General features: G+C 46.9%; 1 protein-coding gene across 3 annotated transcripts in view; it reads left to right on the forward strand.

Moving 5' to 3' along the window:
• The window catches only part of LOC135394607 (CREB-binding protein-like), a 34696-nt gene continuing 13981 nt past the window's right edge, over window positions 1–20715 (forward strand). For all 3 annotated transcript variants that reach the window (XM_064625429.1, XM_064625430.1, XM_064625431.1), the window contains exons 1-13: window positions 1–542; window positions 3022–3284; window positions 7934–8098; window positions 8535–8708; window positions 10065–10481; window positions 10924–11128; window positions 11187–11339; window positions 11953–12388; window positions 14368–14485; window positions 14566–14737; window positions 15280–15614; window positions 16416–16499; window positions 18813–19231. In XM_064625429.1, coding sequence (XP_064481499.1) covers window positions 464–542; window positions 3022–3284; window positions 7934–8098; window positions 8535–8708; window positions 10065–10481; window positions 10924–11128; window positions 11187–11339; window positions 11953–12388; window positions 14368–14485; window positions 14566–14737; window positions 15280–15614; window positions 16416–16499; window positions 18813–19231 — 3020 coding nt within the window. In that variant the 5' untranslated portion in view covers window positions 1–463. The remainder of the gene's footprint in view (window positions 543–3021; window positions 3285–7933; window positions 8099–8534; window positions 8709–10064; window positions 10482–10923; window positions 11129–11186; window positions 11340–11952; window positions 12389–14367; window positions 14486–14565; window positions 14738–15279; window positions 15615–16415; window positions 16500–18812; window positions 19232–20715) is intronic.

Genomic DNA, 20715 nt, shown 5'->3' on the forward strand with positions numbered 1-20715 from the left:
TGACAAGCGCAGAAAAACTTTTCATCAACAGCCGCCATATTGGATGAATAAGGGGCTCAAAATTTGAGGGGTTCTACGCCAAAATTTGGCTTCTTTTTTCGTCCAAGTGGCACTTTTTGAGATCAATGGTGACCTTCTCTATCCACGATAGAAGTTTGGTAAGGGATTGAAACGTATTTCTGACCGGATTGCAGTTCCCGACTGCTCCGTGCTCGGCAATGCCTGTGCCTGGGTAGTCGCGGAGCGTAAAGTTTTGATGGGGTAGTGCGATGCCGTAGAACGCGATCATGAAGACTGTGTGCCTTTGCCATGAAGAGGAAAATCGAACTGTGCTGTCATATTTTTGCGTGTGTGATGGACCATCTGTTTTTCTATCGGTGTGCTGGTATGTCGAGGGCTTAAATTCTTGATAATCTTCGCCGTTCTCGAGCGCATAGGGCATCAGTGGTTTAGGCTTATCGACATGGCTGACCATCTTGTGGATGGGCCGCCTAGTAAGCGGCAGAAGCTGTCAGAAACTGGCTTATCGACGGATAGTGCAGGTGAGTGAACATTTTTTGCATGAATATCCCACACAAACGTCTCAAGTGTCCTGACTATGCTCACGAAGTGTATTTCACACGGATGTTGGATGATCCCAGTATCGGTTTCCGTGGATCCCGAAAGATGTTTTGATGTGCAGATGTGTGTTACGTGTTCAAATATTTATGCTTGACCGGTGCTATTCCCCACGATAGGTCCAGTAGACAAATGTCCAAGCATAGCACTGACCTAGAACCGCTTGTTTTGGCGCAATCAACGGAAAACGCTGGACATGTCCGAGCTTTTCATTCCGCTTGCTTCCCTGTATCGTTTCATGTCTTCTTTAAGGCTCTTTTGCACGTTGCAAAGTGCACTTTTTAACTGTCAGCTTGCTACCTTCAGTGGTTAAAGAGATGCGCAAGTGACAATTCGTAGTATCAAGCCATATAACGCATTTAGCAGCACCTCAGACGTGTGTAGTGAAAAGTCGTCCTAAGCCTAATTGCATTGGAAAAGCTTCAAAATTTCGTCCATTCAGTTCATTATCCTGGATATAAGACTGAGTATGCAAGAAATATATCTTCGGATATTATTCCTTACAATGATACACTTCGAGGCACTGTTTGGAAGGTGCAAGGTAGCGGACAATTGCTCTTTTATGGGTCTGACCCGTGAGGCTTGTGCAAGCCCGAAGTGCAGGCATAAAACGTTACCTGCGTTTACGTTTCTGGGATGAAACCAACCAAGTACCCGGTGCGTGTTTCTAAAGGCTCGAGACAAATTAACTCTGAGTTGTTGGTTTTAGATCCCCGGCGTCGGCATATCGTTCAGGTGGGAATTCAGGGTCGCGGTGCCACCGCAATCTGAGGATTCCGAGAGGCAGGGAATGCTTTGATTTGTTGCATCTTCATTCGAATCCGTTGCGCCTATGGGTCTTTCGCGCGTCACGTCGATTTTTTTTTGGTGGTGCTGCTCACGGGTGTGCGTCAAGTGTTTGCATCTGAGCTGCTGTCACTCGTCCGTTTCAGAATGCCAGACTGCCGGTTTTCGTGATCTTTCTGAAATGCACAGAGCAAACTCATAGCATGCTGTGGGGGAACAGCTGAGTTGTAAATCACCACGTATTGTGACCCACCTGGAAGGGATATTTCGTCCATCATGACAATATTTCGACAGGGTGCAGAACACCCATGCATACGTATCGTGGCAAGTTCCTGCGCGATACAGGCGTCATATGCGGCCCAAGTAGAGGCTGGTGTGCAACCCTTGGTAGCAGAAATGTAGATGTTGCTGTTAGGCATGAGAAGGGCCATAGGCGGTTCCTTGTGCCATGAAACAGTTGGTCTGCATCCTCCTTGTGCATGCAAAAGTAGAAACAGATTGCAAAAATAATGGCAACAGCTGTTAGGGGCAGCACTTACTTGACCATATTTCAGAGGGGCATTTTCATACCAAAAGAATCGTGGGAAGAGTTCGTATGTACGTGACATGCCCATTGGCCCCCTTGCCAGCTTCACCTCACGCCCCTGCGCTCCTTACTCCCATTACATAAGCTTACTACAAGTGGTGGTTGCCATTTTTTGTTGCTTGTAAAACCGCTGGTTATCACGCCTTTCAGACTGTTTAGACTCATTAAGCCTATATCTCTCTGAGGCTCAAGCACCAGTTGTAGCATATCGTTCAGCTGCTGAGCCAGCTTTCCGCAGGCTGGAATATATGTACACGTCGAGTGGTGAATTAACCGGGGGTACTAGTGTGGCCTGTGCAGACTTCACTAGGAATGACTGACCTATTTTTGTGCCCAGGTGCATGTGTCTCAAAGTTTTTATTTGCGATGTACTACAGACGACTACTTGGTGAGCCAAGTACAAGGGGCCCCATACGTGGAATGACACAAAGACACATATGTTCAGTGTGTAGTTCTACCAACAAAATCGTACGCTGACACACTGGATACTTGGTCAGGATCGAACTGGTCCAGGACGCAATCCGTACGAGGAAAATATGAACAGTAGAAACATATAGTGTAAGAACGATGCTCTCTCAGGTGCTTGCTATTCTTTTGTCGTGTTTCTCTGGAGATTTTCGACTAGATATAATAGCCTGCATTGATCCGAAGTAGCCTTACCGTTAGAAGTAAAACTTGCTCTACGCCTCCCAACAAAGGGTGGTGTAGTATCTCGTGAGTACATGGAGCAGACAGGGTAACGTCGGTCATATGTATTAAAAATAACGTGGAGAGTTTGTTTGCATCACCTAGTTTTCTTTAAAGGGTGCTCCTGAAAGCACCAACTGCACTAGAGAATTCTGCACAGTAGTCATGCACAATGCTCAACAGTAGTGTGTCAAAAGAACATACATGTTAATGACTTGTGGGAGTCTGGATTCGACCTCACTTGTGTTGCTCCTTTTACAATGTGGACACTGGGAAGAAAAAGGCAGACACTGTGTCATCCACTCATGACCCTACATTCTAACACCGTAATGTTCCCGTTTCAGACTTTAGCCGTCTGTGGGACTTGGAGAATGAGCTGCCGGAAGAACTTATGGGCGGCGGCGGCGGTCTGGGGGATCTGGGCCCCCCTGGCCAGACGCAGCAGAACGGCACTGCGTCTTCGTCAGAAGATGCAGTGTCCACGACAGCAGCCACCATAGGAGCAGGTCCCAGGCAGCACCAGCAGTTGTCTCAACTATTGCAGAGCAAATCGGTACCCAACCACGGCGTCGCCAGTCCGAAAGGGCTTGCCAAGCCACCACAGGCGGTATGTGTCCTCTGTCACTCGGCAAAGTGTGCGATTCAGGTTTTGTCACATTGTATGCTATTGCATACTGATGCGCTAGGAGCACCGTATACCTGCTTCTTGAAGGGAAAGGTCTTGGGAAAGTAACAGCGTAAGTTGAAGGTGTAGCGCCTAAAATAGTTTCTCATTTAACTGATTAGCTGTCTATAAGTGCTCTTCCTGGATACTGCTAAAGTAAGAGTTCTCGTGGCGTTAATTTTTCTGCAAAATTAAAATGTAGCGAAATGTTGGTAACAGTGACAGGGAAGTATGTGCTTCAACAGGTGAGCTTGACAAAGTTGGCGTGACCCACCGAGGGCGAGTTATTGTAGCAGTCTCGATGTTGTGTCATGAGCTTAATGTGCTTTGGCAGTGCCATTGGACATTCCACACTCACTCCAACATAATTTCATCACTCCATACCCATTCAAGGTTTGCCTGTAGATGTCAGGTTCACCCAGGTGAGGCTCGACGCAACATGTTGTTGTGGAAGCATTAATAACATAGATGTCCTGATAAAGCTTCAGTGCTATGATCTAGATAAGCTCCATGGCACAACAGCGTGGACAACATGAACAACAACGTGAACAGCGAAGTTGAGGTCCCGCGACATATCCCCCCCACACGCCTCCTTTCGAATTTCGATACTATTAAAACTGCGAAATTAACCGTTTGTGCAGCACACAATATTCTCAAGAAATTCTGTAAACTCTATGCAAATATATCACATCGAGTTAAAATAACCGAAGAGAAAGTTAGAAAGTGGCAGTGAGCGTACCTTGATATTTCCTCATGGTAGTTTGTTTCATTGAAGCTGCAACCATAGAGATATGCAGAAGTAACGTTGCTTTGTTACAGGTGTCCGTATTGTTTTATATAGTGTGACACATAGTTTCCCTTTGTGTCCAAGGTATCACTGTCGTATAGCAATTTGGCTACTGCGCTACCACTGCATCTGTCTCCTCTTTGTTCTTTCGACTAATGGTTTCTCATGAAAGGAATACTCGGAACCAGGGCCTGCCTCAGTGCTCTTGTTTATTGGCTGTCCAGTCTGGAATCCAAAAACCAAATCTAGACTAAAATAGTGGGCTCCATGGTCCGTGGAACCCTGTACATAGTGGGACATGAAGTAACATTTGTTCATTTAATTTGTTTAATTAATTTGTACATAGTGTGAGAGCAAAAAGAGGAAGAAGTGAGTTCAGGCTGTCCACTGACCTGCCATATGATGTAACTGCACCCTACTTGACAGAAGCAGCAAAACTGCGTAGCACACTGTCAACATAATTTTACAGATTTATTGTTCCTTGAAGCATTGAGGGCCAGCAATGCTCTGTGAACTGTAAATGCATAAAGGAAGTGCAGTTACACTTCTGTATTCTCAAGAACTTACGATCACTGTTTAGAAAGTGATATAGGGGCATGCCTGAAACCACCATTGGAGGGTATTTGCTGTTGCGAGGCGGAAATTTGAACTCTACACTCAATGTACACCCAACTATCTCTCCCCCCCCCCCCCCCCCCCCCCCCCAAAAAAAAAAGAAAAAATCTGAGTAAATGCTGTAGAATCAACAGTCAATGTGTTTCTCGGTGGCCTTCACCGTGAGTCATTTTCTCACCAGTGCTTGGATCACAGTCCTACCATACAATACGATCTTCTGCTCTGTCAAATGGTGAAAAAGCTCTTATGGCTTTTCACAATAATAAGAGGTGTGCCCCGTGCCACTACGATCTTGTGGTTTTAGCCATCCATTACGTATAAAGCTGTCAAAAGTTAATGTAGGAATATCTCGTTGACGAATGCATCCTGGATTCCTGGTGTTGTACGGTGCACCTAGTTCTCCTGGTAACACTGTGAGCGTTGCGTATGACACTTGTTCCACTTCTCTAAACCCATCTGGTGTGGAGCGGAAACAAAATTGCTTCCCTGCTTGCCTCTGGAACTAGTGTCACTAGCCTGAGGTAAAGCTTATTCACTGACTCTGTAGCGGTGTTCAACTTAAGAAGGAAAAGAAATCTAGTCCGTCAGCTCTCAAAATATTACTGCGCCACGCATAGGATGGCTGGACACAGTGAGGTCGTGCTCCCTCCTTGCGCCAGATAATGTAATCCACCATACTCACTCTGCTTCCGTATTGGCTGTTAAGACTGGCGCATGACAGTACCAACGCCACCTAGATACATGAGGCCTGCTCGTTGCCTCCTCTCCCTCCTTCAATTAAGAGTCAGAATTCGTCTGCTACTGCGAGTCACCGTTCTGCGAATTCAAATGATTGCAGCTCAATTATTGCAGCCGCACCCGCTGCATGATTGAGATTGCAAAATGATTGCAGCTCACCTCGAACCTGCAGACCCGAACATTTACACAAAAAGTGCAACACGCTTTCCAGAAAATCAGTTTTGAGAAAGATAGTCATTTTTGCGCTTTGTTTCCAAGTTTGCCCATTTAGTACGCAGGGACGTTCAATCAACTCGCAGACGACTGTGGTTCGTCCTCATGGCCACGACCGCTGAAAGCACGTTCGTGATTGGCTATGGCCGTCGAAAATGTCATCCTCATTGGCTGACTGTTAATTGTTACGTCACAGTGACGCGTAAGGTGGCTTTCTCTATCTAGGTGGTGTTGACACTACGCTGCCGCAGAAAGTGCGCTCCCCTACTGGTGGCGCGCATCTATTGCTTCTCCTTATCTCCAACGGCGTTTGTAGTTGACGGACTATATTTCTTTTCCTTCTTAAGGGCTGTCTATACTCCGACGTAACGTTGACGAGTGAGCGCACGCAATGAGGTTGACTGTCGTGGGAGTGTGTATACTCGAGCGGCAGAGAACGCGCAACGTCAATCACCGCGCTCCGGCAGCGATGGGCGCATTTCGTGCTGTCGTTGCGCGACAGCATTCGCCAGCACGCACTGTATCACAATCACACATGCGCTTCACAAGGAGAAGAAGAAGCAGCAACGAAAAATGGCGAAGTCCAAGTCTAACACGTGCAAGTAGACACCAGTAGGACCAGTTGAAGTCCCTGGATGTATCTTACAACACCAACATGCCAAATCTAGCACTCTGCTAAGTTATACTTAGAGCCTGAAGTTTTAGGGTTTTACCCGATTCTACCCCGAATTTGCACCCCGAATTGAAGGTTGACACTTTAGGATGAAACCCGATTTTTACCCGGCAAATTGCCCTCACTGGGATGTCTGTAGAAATGCACGAACTTGTTTGTTTGGCAGAAAAATGCAGTTACATCACCGTTTGTACCAAACCGCTACAGTTAGTTTGAATAACTGAGCCCGATTTCTCCCCGAATTTAGCGTACTGGAAGTTTTTTCACCCGAATTTGCATGAATTTAGCGCACATGTTTATTTACCCGATTTTTACCCCCCGAATGGAGGAAAAAATATTTCCCGAAAACTTCAGGCTCTAGTTATACTGTATCGAGGGCCCGGAAATTTAGGCACTAAAAAGGACGGAAATAGGCAGGCATTTAGGCCACCAAGAAATACCAAAATAGGCAATAAACAGCAAAAATAGGCACGTTAATGTGGTATGCTCTTTGGCTTTCTTGATGTTTCAGAATGCTCCATCAAGGAAGACTTGCTCGTTTAAAGGCTACGGTACCATAAAAGCTTTGACGTCTGCTACACGAATGCTGAGGCAGCCGGGAAACGCGTTATATTGAAAAATACTTTTAGTTTTCCGCCCTCGAAAGATTTTGAAAGGCTCAGAGAGGCCAAATCTTTGGATCGAATGTACGCAAAAAAGGAACAAAAGGCAGAAACACGCAGTTATGAAAAGCAAAATGCAGCAGTAAGCACGGGTCTGAAAACCGCGCTCGCACTTACACCTCTAAAAAAAGGCTCTCATGGCGTCTAAAAATCAGGGTTGCGGAGTTGCCACTCCAGAGTTGGAATGATTCCGGAATCATTCCAGACTTAGCAGAGCCTGGAATGGGATTTAGATTGAAATGGCGGAAACTGTCCTAGGAATGGGAAGGGAATGGTCTGGGTGCCCCGGTGGCAGTTTTGGTTTCAACGTGCTGGTTTCTGCCCTCGCACCCATTGCACCACACCTGCACACGGTCAAGTGTGAAATAACCTCGTCTTTGTGCTTTTTCCGTGCTTGGTAATGTCAATCTCCTCTAGCACTGCTGGACTTGCCAGTATGGTTACGGGTCCTCTTCTTTTATTGAGGGAATTAACGGAATGGAATTGTGTTGCCAAGCCATTCCAGGAGTGGGAACTGACCATACCTTTTCATTCCGAGAAATTGAAAGGAATGGAATTATCGCAAATCTCCATTCCTCCGAATGGGAGACCCCATACCGCAACCCTGCTAAAAATGTTTAAAAAGGCTGCAATACAATAGAGTCGATAAAAAGGCAGGCAACCCCGAAAATGTCATATTTAGGCGTTTCTAGGCATTTATAGGCAAATGCCTAAAAATCCGGGCCCTAGTTATATCCCCAAAGGCTTCAATGATCACCTTACTGTGATTGGAGTGGTCCAGGGGCTTTGAATGATACCGTACTGTGTGTGTACGTGAGTAAATGTGGTAACCCACCTATATTTGAGTTTTTACTAATGAGTACAAATCTGTATGAAGACTGAAAGTTGATTATATACCTTGCAGGCTGTTCTGGTGAGTTCCAGTGGAGGCCCACCCATTATGAATGGGCCTGCCATGGCAGTAGGCATGGGAGCTTCACGGGCATCCATGGCAGGACTTCTGGGAACTGCACCTCATTCTCCACATCAAGGGATGATGGGGCAGCCAAACCAGCAAGGTCTCATGAAGGTGTGCCAAGAGGCTTTTTAACATACTTTTTGTCCTGTTGTGCATTTATTGCCTTTGGATACTTTTGACGTAGAATTTGTCTTTCTGATCGTGTATGTTTCTGACATCAAACAATTTTCACGTAACGTTTTGGCATTACATTTCGGTGGAAGGATAAAGTAGATTAATGCAATTAACCTAACTTTTAATTACCTACAGAAAAATCAATTTAAAAGCCACTAAAGTAAGTTTACGCAAGAGCCCCTCGGACCTCCAGTGTAGAGAGCCTCCCTAAATCTTTTAGGAACTCCGAAGTAATGTATGGCTGAGCACATTTCGGTACTTGAATGCAGAATATCTGCACATGAGTGTTCCTGTTCTTTTGTGCGTGAGAGAGAGAGAGTGTGTGTGAGTGCACCTGTCTCTCCAACTCAACATCTCTCACGTGTTTAAACAGGGCCCTGGAGGGATGAACCAGGGAAATGCTGGCTTTGGCGGCTATGGGAACCAAATGATGAACCAGATGGGCAACCTTGGCAGTCAACGGCCCATGGCATCCAATCTTGGAGGGGCCATGGGCATTCCCCCTCGTTACCCAACTTCTAACGTTGATTCTCAGCAGCTGCAGAATGTGAGTAGATATCCTGTATGTTGTTCTTCTCTTCGTAAACATTTTGTAGCTTTTTTTGCTAGGACTGTTTGACATCTTGTATTTTGTGCACGTGAACCGTCATGGGATTGAAGTTTGCACGCTGTCGCATTGAGACATGTTATGCTGTGACCCTATGTCCAAACGGTAAAACATGTAAGGTGGCACTTCAAATTAGAATTGCTCGTCAGAGGCATAATACTTAGACTACTGTGTTCCTGGTTTCATGTTTCTTAAAAATTGTTGCACAAAAATCTGGTTTTATGTCAAGAGCTGTAAAATTGGGCAATATTGTGAGCAAGAGCAGATTTTCTGGTGGAAAATAAAAAGAGAATTTTGTCGCATTCCGGAGGAACACTAGAGGCTGTGCTAAATGTGCGGTACTTGGCGTGCTCCAGCGCCTGTTTTGGGTGGCTGAATTTGCATGTTGGTAGGCTTCACTTTTGAGGATTTTTGGTTTTGACCCAAAGTGGATTCGATGCAAATTGGGGAGAGGGGGGGGGGGTAAACCGGGTATTACTGGGCTGAACCCCATAACACGAGGCTCTAATAATACTATACATACATACGGCGCTGTGTTTTAGGGTAGAACCCGGTAGAAAACACGTTTTTACCCCATGATTTGCATCATCGCCACTTAGGGTAGAACCTGAAAAAAGCCTGAAAACCAACTTGGCACTTCGCAAATTCAGCCACCAATACCGGTGCTAGAGAACGCCATGTTCTACACCTCATGTTCATGTAAAACGCGAGAAGCACTCTCTTTTTTTTCTTTTTCTTTTTTTCACCTGAGAATCCGCTTTTCCACCTGATATTGCCCGATTTTACCCTGTTTTACGACCCCTGAAATAGCACACGATTTTTACCCCCGATTTTGAAAAAACATGAAACCCGAAAAACGAAGGGCCCTATACATACTACATATGCTCTTATGACCTAGTAATACTTGTCACGATAATATGTGGGCATAATGCGCTGCCAATGCCATGGGGCGATGGTGTAGCATTTTTAATACTGTAAATGTATTTTTATTCGCGATTTTCGGGACCGCGAGAAAGTCGTGAAAAATTGTACTCACGTACATAGCTTGACGTTTATCTCGCGAGAGGAAACAGCCTTGGAATCGCGAAATATAAATATACTCGCAAATAGCTTCGCAAATGACTGAATCTGCAATTTGCAAAAATTAATACATCTCAAATAAAAACACGTTTACAGTATTTCGTGGTAGATTATAGCTTGAGTTCCTTCCATTTCTCTCGCCACTGTCTCTGGTGAACGCCCGCTCTGGCGCCCCAACAACTCACAACCTGTCGCTCGTACGACCCTTCCCCGTAGATTCACGGGAACCCTAGCTTTCTCGTCTCCGTCCTGCAGCATGGACAACAGCCACAGCAACAACAGGCTCAGCAGCAGCAGCAGCAACAACAACAGCAACCACAGCAACAGCTAGTGTCACCTCAGCAGCAACAGCAGCACCCTGTCGCTTCACAGCAACAACCTGTGGTGGGCAGTGCGCAACAGCAGCAGCAGAATCCTGCAACTGTACAGGGGGTATCGCAGCAGCAGCAGCAGCCCCACTCCACAGGGGCCGGGCCCCCTCCTCCGCAAGCAACGGGGGCTCAGGGAGCCGTTGGCGGAGGAGCCCCTTCTACTGCCGATCCCGAGAAGAGGAAATTAATCCAGCAACAATTAGTACTTCTACTTCATGCTCACAAGTGCCAGCGCAGAGAGTCACAAGCAGCCAATGGAGAGGTACGTGTGAGCGTCTGCAAAGTTATTTCGGAGCAAGGTTAACTGGAGTCTTTTTCGAGGCTGAGTTCCTCTGCACTCATAAGGTAGCACAGACTGCTTTTATTGCATAGTTCGAACATAGTGAGCACCCGGCAATAACTGTGTGATCTGGAGTACACGACCTAAAGAACAGGAACAGATTGGAAAGTCAATGATAGAAGTGCAAGGGTGCAGGCGAGCTGGTACATTGTATAAACGATGATAAAACCTGAGAAAAGGAACAGAAAAGAAAGACAACACGAGACGTTCTCAAACGAACGTGTCGTGTTGTCTTTTTTTTCTGTTCCTGGAAAGGCCTGTCGGACAACCTTGTACATTCTGCTCCCACTTTGTTGCCACCGGAAAAGCCATAGAGCAGGTTGAGTGCATCATGCTCGTCCTTAAACGTGAATGTGGATTCCAGATCCGCCAGTGCTCTTTGCCCCACTGCCGAACGATGAAGAATGTGCTGAATCACATGACCAACTGCCAGGCGGGCAAGGCGTGTGCCGTGCCGCACTGTGCATCCTCAAGGCAGATAATTTCTCACTGGAAAAACTGTACCCGTAACGACTGCCCGGTGTGCTTACCCCTGAAGCAGTACTCTGATCGGAGACAGCAGCAAGCAGGTACGTCATTGCTTCTTGCTGGAATAACTCGAGATGGTAATGGGTTGCCTCAATGCAGCCGGAGCAGCGGTACAACAGACCCAAGGAACAAATCAAGGACCTGCTCCTGCTGACATGCAGCGAGCATATGCAGCACTAGGTCTTCCTTACAATGCAGCAGGTGGAACACCGGTTAACCAAGTTATGAATAGGCCACAAGGAGTTTCACCTCGTAAGTTTCGTTGACGTTCTTTGCTTTACACTCCTCTTACCTTTTTATTGCATTCCACTCACTTTGTGTAGCAACATAGTGCCATAGCACCTAAACATGCATGGTTCTGGGTTTATACGTGCTAACTGACACAGCCTCAGTTGTGGGGTTGTAGTTTGCGACAAATTATTTCTGAATGTACGATACCTGCAAATGTTTTGAGCCCACCAACTCTTCCCCGCAAATGAACTGCAGCTTTGTGAGAAGCATTCTTTCATTCTGCACCTTCCTCACTTCCTGAAGGGAGACGCAGAATTACAGCTTGAGCAAACTTCAGTTGAAATTTTGTGGGGCATCCTAGGCACGGCTTTATTTCTGTAATGAGCAAAATCACTAGCAAACAAATCGAGTGCAGTGATAAATATAGTTTGTGAAAAATGGCAGCTACCTGCATTGGTGTATTTATTTGGGTTTTCTGTTATTAGCCAGTAAATTCTGTACATTCTGGCTGCAACTGCCAGCAGCTCGGACCTTTCGTGCTTCCCCCCCTCTATCATGCACAGTAGACAAATTTGCTTGCTCCCATTCCTCTAGAGATGCTTTATAGTAAAGGTGCTTTCGACTCCCCCTGCAGTGAACGACCTTCAAACCACATCAGTATCCCACTGCTCACCGCAAGACCTCCTAGCACAGAGCCCCGCCCCTCCTCAGGGAGCTCCGCCCCAGCAGCCACCCGGCTCTGCCCCAATGCCCAGTCCCGTCCAACCCCCCCAGAGGACATTAGGTCCTCCCACAGCATCTCCTTCTCCAGGGGCTATCGCTCAGCCTCCTTCGCCCTTTGTGGGTGGTCCAACCTCTCCTGCAGCTCTTACAGCGGCCAAGCTGATGAAAGCTGTGCAGCAACAACAGCAGCAGCAGCAACAACAACAGCAACAGGGAGGGCAAGTGACAGCTCCACCCAATCAGGTTGCCCCCTCGGCAGGAGGGGGTGTGGCCCAGCCCGCGGGTGTCGCAAAAGACTGGCATCAGTCCGTGACGCGTGACCTGCGGCATCACCTCGTGCTCAAAATGTGAGTGGCCTTCAGTAGATCCTAAGGCTGGTGCAATCTATTGTAGAATGTTACATAGCTGTCATCAGCTTTCCTCATTTAATTGGTTTCAATTTTAAAATTTTAAATTGTGTCACCGAAATAACTTACCTTCCTTATGATGATTAGATCGGATAACGATGTGGTTGACACTTCGGAGGTTCAGTTGAACCCATTTATAACAAACTCGATCGTTATATGGGAGCGTCGTTACGTGTGAGCATTTGCACAATTTTCGGTCGAGGTCATCTTGACCGGTTTACAAATGTGTGCACTGAATGTGCATGTATGATGTTAGATACAGTGGACTCTCGTTAATTCGAACTCGAGGGGGCCGCAGTATTTGTTCGAATAAACCGGAGTTCGAACTAACGGGAGACGCTCTCCTGCAAGGGGGCTTGGGCGCAGGGAGCCCATGCAGATGTGTCGCGACGCACTTCGAGTCGTATTTTACGTTCGTGATACCGGTGTCACTTCAAGACGCATTTATATTGGCGTAATTCAAATCGTTACTGCTGCCGACCTCCGCCGCTACCGTCGTTACGTTCCCGATACGGCGGCGAAAACTCCCAGAGCGTCACGGCCGCGCGTTACGATTTTGAAGGAAATACAGGACTTATATGTTCACAAGAATTCACTTACAGAAATTATAAAATGACTTAAGGTTCAAAGCAGTCAGTATTTCGCTCTTGCAACTTTCTTTTAGCGGGACTGTTAGCATCGCTTTTGACTCAGAGACAAGTTCAAGAGTGGCATCCGCATTTTTCTCGAAAGAAAAATGGCGCACTGTCATATCCAGCGTCGATGCTACATCAGATGCACTTGGTAGAGGCACTGGATCGCGAGACAGGTTCCTGACTTGAGTCGCCTGAACTCGCCGTCGCTAAGCCGGCGCACGCGGCGTCGATGATGTCTGCGTCAGTTAAGAGCCCAGTCTCCACGCCGTCGTCTCTGCTGACATGGTGCACGTTAGGGAAATAAACGATGTCAGTGAACGGGTTGTAGAACGATATTGACAGTTCCCGTCTGACGCGCGAGCGCTGTTTGTTCGAATTATGCGATGTATACGCTCGTCTGTTTGAATTACCGGGAGTGTCTCCCCATTGAAATACATGTGCTTTAGACGGGACTCGGACGAGTGTTCGAATTATCCGGTGGTTCGAATTAAGCGATTTCGAATAAACGAGATTCTACTGTATTAAATCTAGGGGTGTGTGAATCCGAATATTTGAAGTGGAATCGAATGGGAGAAGAAAAAAAATTCTTCGATGTGCCACTTCGAAGGCACATATCCAGTGGTCACGCCCTGCTATTTTTGTCTGATAACTGCGCCCCCGTTGTACTGAATATGGTTAAAAGTCGATGTGTGTACGATAGTGAGGGATCATGAGAATGGTTTCTTGCAGAGTACTCGGAATTTGCGAAAATCATTTCATGGTCCCTTTAAAGGTTTTAAGGCAACCTCCGAGACATCAAATCAAATCAAAATCCCCCGCCGGGACGTGGGAGGGATGCCACCCCTTCCTCAGGAGAAGTATACACAATTAACTTGGGCTAACATTATCTTAAGCTAAACAACAACAATGGTCAGCCTGTGTTTGGCGATTTTGCAAAAGAGGCTTTGCCTCATGCAGGGAAGCATCAGGCGAAGCCCACTTTAAGGGTGGTGTCGTTCATATTCGCGAAATAGTCGAATATTCGGAAAGCTGAATATGATAAATTCGATCCGCAGCTCGAATACTTCTTGTGACTGATGATAGATTCTTATTCCAGAACTCGAATATTTGCACACCTCTTGTTTGATCTAACTCCATATTAAAGGTGCTTTTTGCCACATCCCATTAAAGTACATGCTCATGCGCCTGGGGGAGGAAAATGTGTGAACACTAGAAACAAGGAGGGTCTTGGAATCTGTTCCAACAAGAGAGCGTTTGACGCTTATGGTGGGCTACTACTCGCAGAGTGCAAGCCATTTTTCCGACCCCGGAACCAGCCACTCTTCAGGACCGGAGAATGAACAATCTAGTCGCATATGCCCGGATGGTGGAAGGAGACATGTACGAAATGGCCAACAGCCGGGTGGGTCCTTGTTCCCTTCAGGAGTACTAGCATTGTGCTGGGCAGTGTCTCACGTTTTGTTTTGTGCTATCTCGGAACAGGAGGAGTATTATCACTTACTAGCAGAAAAGATCTACAAAATACAGAAAGAGCTGGAAGAGAAGAGGCTAAAACGGAAGGAGCAGATGCAACTTCAGCAACAGCAGCAAATGCATGTTGGGGGCCCTCCCCCACCCAATGCCTTGGCCCCACCTGGCCGGGGCCCTGCTCCTGGTGAGTTATTCCCAGTCAAATCTAATCTTAAAACCAAATTAAACGTGTATGTTATGTGCACTGATTCTCACGGTTAGATACGTGACCAATGTTAGATAGTGAGGCATTCCTTCAATAGTCGTCGCCAATTTGAAAGTTGGCTTCACCTACCACTTCCGTGTATTGCGGGCAAGCCCACTTCAATGAACGCCAAGCTTTGCTTAACTCTTCGTTTCTTCGCTCTTTAATGCTATTTTTGCTGATTTCTTTGCCATTTTTGGTACGAAACCAGGGTATTCTTTTGGTTGGCGTTGCCATTCTGCAAGGCGGTTTCCGGATTTGGAGGGGCCGGAGGAATACCCATGCCCATTTATGGGGGGGAATAAATGCCCATTTCTTGAAGTGGGCTCGACCGCAATACACGGAACTGTCAGGGGAAGCCAACTTTCAAATGGTGACGCCTACCAAAGGAATTTTGATAGTGAGATAAAACTGCCCTCTGGTGGTAGAATTTGATTACACTGGCACAGATCGTAACATTTACGCATTTTCTTTCACTGCAGGTGGTATGCTTAATGCCCAACTGCAGGCTGGTTCTGCGGGCCTGGGCAACCTTGGAGCGGGTCCTGTCCAGACGCAGGGAACTGGACAGCGTATGGGCCCTCCCAACATTACTGTTCCCGGTCCTGGGTTTCAGCCCAGCCCTCTCGGCAGTGGGCCTCCTTTTGGTTCTTCACTCCAACAGCAGCAGCAGGCAGGGTCGTTTCCTGGTGCAAGTGGCCTTGCCAACGCATTAGATGGTGGCATGAACTCCCTCAACAGCCAATTCCCCACTGGTCAGCAACAGGCACAAACTGCTCAGCAGCAGCAGTTTGAGGCCATGAAGAGGCATCTTGCAGTGAGTAGTGAGACTGGTCACTTAATTCAATACTGTATTTACTGGCATAATTTGTGCACTTTATAACCCAAAAATGCGGAAAAACCTGGGGGTTCGCAAATTGCACGGGAACATTTGACACGATATTCAAACAACACAATGCTCCCAAATTTTAGTACACCCGTCATGTGGGCTTTCTCTGGGTTCTATTGTCATTATCACTGCATTGCGCAAGATCAGTACTATACTATCACTCCTGCCGGGCAACCGGCAACAGTCGGCACGGTCGTGAGGCAAAACGCCTGGCCCACTGCTGCTACCCTACTGCTGAAATATGGCCAGGTGCTGTGACACAGCTGCAAGTGGCTGCTAGGAGCAAAATGCAGGATGTCTGTCAAGTGTTTCTTCATGCACTTGTTTAGTATGAGTGATAGTATCATCCATTGCATCGGTGGACCGTTGTCCAAACGCGGCGCGCGAACCAAATAATAGCACAGCTGTAACTTCGGTGGCACTGATGCTGTTGCCATTAATTGTGACGCAGGTACAAGTGGAAGGTTCGGCAAAAACAATGTGGACGCGGGAACTAATCGCTACGGTCGCTGGGCCAGGTTCTTGCGTGCGAAGCCGCAGGTGCACAAATTCCGCGACATTTCTTTTCTCTAATTTGTGCGTGTGTGTGTACCAAACTGGGGATGAGCAAATTAGGTGATGGCACAAATTATGCGAGTAAACACGACGTGTCATCAATCTTCATGTCTAGCCAGTGCTGTTGTTGCTTTTTGTTGTGCTTGCTTACACAGTGTTGTCTGCTTGCTTCAGATAAAACAACAAGCTCAGCAGTTGATGAACCAGGCGAGTCAAGCACAGTTAACAGGGACGACGAATACGGGACCTGCAATGCAGGTGCGGAACTTTTGCTGTGTGCTTGTTCAGTTGCCTCGCATTTGTTGCTGTGTGTCTTGCCACCTACCCTGTGCTGGAGGGTTTCTTTGTGTGCCGTGTACGAGCCTACGTTATCGGGCATTTCCGTAACCACGGTTCAGCCCGTTTACAACGATGACTGGAATGCAAAATCGATCATTATATCGGAGCATTGTTAAACGTTAACCTTAAAAAAAAATCGCCGGTTGGGGTCAAGTCAGTGAAGTAGAACATTGCAAAATAATTAGAGCTGCGCGAACACTCGAAAATTTGAATAGAATAGTTAGTTCTGTTCGAACAGTATTCGCAGGTGATTTTGAGTATTCGAAGTTTTTGAATATTTTTCGAATATTCCAGAAACGTGGCGTAGCTCCTTCGCGGGCACACTTTCACGGCAGCATTGTGGACGAGACTGAGGCAGCCGCGAAAATTCGCATATACCGAAACATGTTGTGCAATAGGAGTAGCGATGCGTTGGGTCTTGTTGGTTTTGTGCCAACCCGAAATGTAATTCGCTCGACCGGCATAGTCGTCGCCACGTTTCGCTATCAGTCGGCGCTGCCGCATCTCGCGTCCACCTCCGGTTCAATGGCGTCACGCGAAGTGGCTTGTAAACTGAAAGTGGGAGAGTTGGTAGTGAGTGTGCAGCATTGACGTCAAATGGACCTTTTCCATATTCGCGTCGCCCCTGGCGGTGGAATGTCGAATGTCGTGTCTTTCCCCTCAATAACGGTGACGCTTTACGAACTGGCACGTACGTTGCGTGGGAGAGTAGCAAAAGGAGATTGGAAGAAAAATGCGGAAAGAGTGAAAGCGTATTGTACTCATTACCAGACCGCAAACGTCCGCGTAACCTTGAAACTGATAATCTCCCCACAATGAACATGACAGTCGCCCGCACGTGGGTCCATGGCTATGTTTTCCGCTCAAAGATGGCCGACTCAAGAGCTGGGCATGCGCATACGCGTTGTCGGAAATGGTCCATTGAATGGCATTCCCAGCGAATGACATTTGCACCGAATGTCATTAGTTTGTATTGCATTGAGCTACACAAAGAAAGAGAGCGTAATTCGCAAATGATGTCACTGTCGATTATTAAGACACCAGGGCCAGACATGAAGCTATATACAGGTGCATTCGTCTTTTTTTTTCTCTCTCTCTCTCTCTCGAAACAAGCGAAACATTTACATTATTTCACAAAATCATTGTGTTTTGAACGGCAGTCAGTGGACTAAAGGTCTGTGTAAACTAGGGGTGTGCGAATCCGAATATTTTAAGTCGAATCGAATATCGAATCGAATGAGGGAAAAAATTCCGAATACCGAATCGAATGTCGAATATTCGTGCTAAATTTATAATATGTGACTTTCGCACTAAAACTTTTCATTTTGTAGCCCATGGCATTAGTGTAATTTTTCTGGCATTAACTGTCACAAGAGAGACATACAATTCTTCTGTTTAAAGCCCCTACTCTTTAATTTTACATGAGAGTGCTTCCTGCTTTTCAGGTGAGCCTACACTTACTGGAGTGCTGGAGTGGTTACCTTCATTTCAAAATTTTGTCAGACAGTAGCATGTTATACGGATGAGGCTGTAATTGTTTCTGACAACCACAGGCCATTTGTGAAACAAACGAATTGGCATCCTGCCTCAGCTTTGCCATGAACACCCTTTAGTTTCTTTGCACTCGTCCTAGGAAGTTGCACTACTGAAATTTTAGATTTAAAGGACATCTTTAAGACACCCTTCCTGTTTGTGGGCTGTAGTCATTATTCAAGAGTCCTAACTTTTTAAAAGCAACCTCACAGACATCACATCAAAGTCCCTCGTCGGCACCGCTAAACTGCATGTGGGAGGGGCGCCGACCCTTCCACAGATGATGTCTACAAAACTAACTTGACCTATGTGCGATGTGTCAATTGCATGGGTGTGGAGTTGACTGGGAACGAGGATAGTTCTCTGAAAAAGAGTGTTAAGCCTTCCTTGCTTCATGTCAAAAGTTATTAGGTTCGTGATAAAATATTGAGTACAACTTCTCATTCATGTTAGTTGTTGTTTTTCTACCTCTCTACTGGTGAGGGTACACAGTTGGTGCGAGAGGAATAAGCAAATGAGCTCTTCAAGCTCATTCGCACGTAATGCCATTTGGCTGCACCATTTGACATGGAACCAGTGTCATTTGCTGGGAACGCCATTCAACTTGCCATGTGACAGGGGCATTAGACAAGTTTGCTGTGTCAAACTTTTCCTCCCTTTAGCTCCTCCGCATTTTCTCATTCCTGTACACTGTTCCAGATGGCACAGATGCTACAACAGCAGCAGCAACCTCAACTGGGTGGTCAACAACAGAACATTGGAATACAACAACAGATGTCCCTCCACAATGCAGGAATGATCCCGCAATCGACTACTCCCCAACCAACTCCTCCCAGCATGCAGCAGCCCCCTCGTGCAGCCTCTGTACCCACGACGGGGTCCCTGGGGGGCTCCTCGCAACCTCCAACACCCCTTGGGGGATCGACAAGTGTGCCTATCGGTGGCACGCAACTTCCTCCACCCTCACATCAATTGCCAGATCAGATCCTGGCAACGGAGGACGTCCCAGAGGATGTTAAACCTGAAGTGTCCATAAAAGAAGAGATGCTGGAAACACCCGATGGAAGTGGGGGGACACCTGGTGGCAAAAAGCTGCTAGAGGGACTCGATAGCAGCGGGTAAGTGTTGCTTAATTGAATTGTGCGCATTTGTTTATGTGGACCATAGATTGAGAAGTTGCCCGTCAAAAAGAACTTGTTACAAGTTAACCTACTGTGTGAAAAATGTAACTAAGTTAATAACGAAGTTCTTCAGCCTGAAATGTAACTCGCAGTTACTGAGTTACTTAAAAAAAGAACAAGTTACAGTCGCCGACCGTTAATTCGGACCCTAATACAGTAAACCCCCGATAACTCGAAGTCGTAAAAACCGGGAAAAATTTCGAGATAAGCGGAGTTTCGAGTTAAGCGAACAACGAAAATTACGTTGCCACGATGTTACCACAATGCAATATGCTATGAAACGTAAAAAAAAGCGTTCCTACAGTAATAGGGCTCCTGAACAATTCCGCAGCCATTTATTTTTTAACATCATCTTAGACAGAATAATTCCGTAATAGCAACTGCTTAGCATTCGCGTCTGGGAACAAGAAAGAATCTTCAATGCAACGCATGAGACGTTCCTCCCGGCACGTCACTACCGTGGGCACACTCGACCATTCCAGTATCACTCAGTTCTCCGCTACTGGAACATCGCCGTCGTAAAGCGCATAGTGCTCGAAGTTCAAATCCTCTAAGTCACTCTCGCCACAACATGCGAAGCGTATCACGTCGTTGCACAGTTCATCACAGTCACTGAACTAGTCTGCTGGCTCCGGTACGGCGGTGGAAGACCAGAAACCCGCATGAACGAAACAGTTCACGATAATGGCTTCATGAACTTGCTGCCAGGCCTTTGATAAGTGCCACCTTCCGCTCCAAAGTCAGGAACTTCCACGTGCGTTGTTCAGCCATCACGCCACGAAGAACGAGACGCGAGACGCTCGGACGAACGAAATTGCAAAATTCCCATATCGGACCCCCCTCCTGGGAACAAGGCTAACCGGAAGTCACGCGTCGCTAGTAATAAATTGCACAGTAAATGTCCCCCCCTCCCGCAGTTGTTCGAGACTGTGCTCACTTCCGTCTAAGCCTCGTTCCCAGGGTTAGATCGGAGGGTGTCCAATGTGGGATCTCTGGTTCACTCCTCGGACGAATGCAGAGGAGGAGGAGGAGGAGGATTGACGTTGGGTGGAAAGGGGAGTGCGGTCTGCCTGCCACAGCTAGCGGCGCGTGAGTCACTAGGACTGAAAGGCTTTGACCTTGACCTAGCCTGGGGGACCGAAGAATGCACGTCATCAGCCGTAGGTACGCTGACCTACCAGTGGTGGAATTTCGAGATACCCGTACTCCGGCAAAAATAAGCTTCGACTTAAAAGGGCCCAAATACGTAAGAAGCATTGGGACAAGGATCGGGACGCAAAAAAACTTCGAGATAACCGATATTTCGAGATAAGCGAGTTCGAGTTAACTAGGGTTTACTGTAATTCAGACTTTTCAATAGTTCAGACAAAATCTTGGACTCAATCAATAGCCCCCATAGAACCAATGCATTTCTGCTTCCA

This window comes from Ornithodoros turicata, chromosome 5, assembly GCF_037126465.1.
Source record: "Ornithodoros turicata isolate Travis chromosome 5, ASM3712646v1, whole genome shotgun sequence".
In the NCBI taxonomy this organism is placed as follows: Eukaryota; Metazoa; Arthropoda; class Arachnida; order Ixodida; family Argasidae; genus Ornithodoros; species Ornithodoros turicata.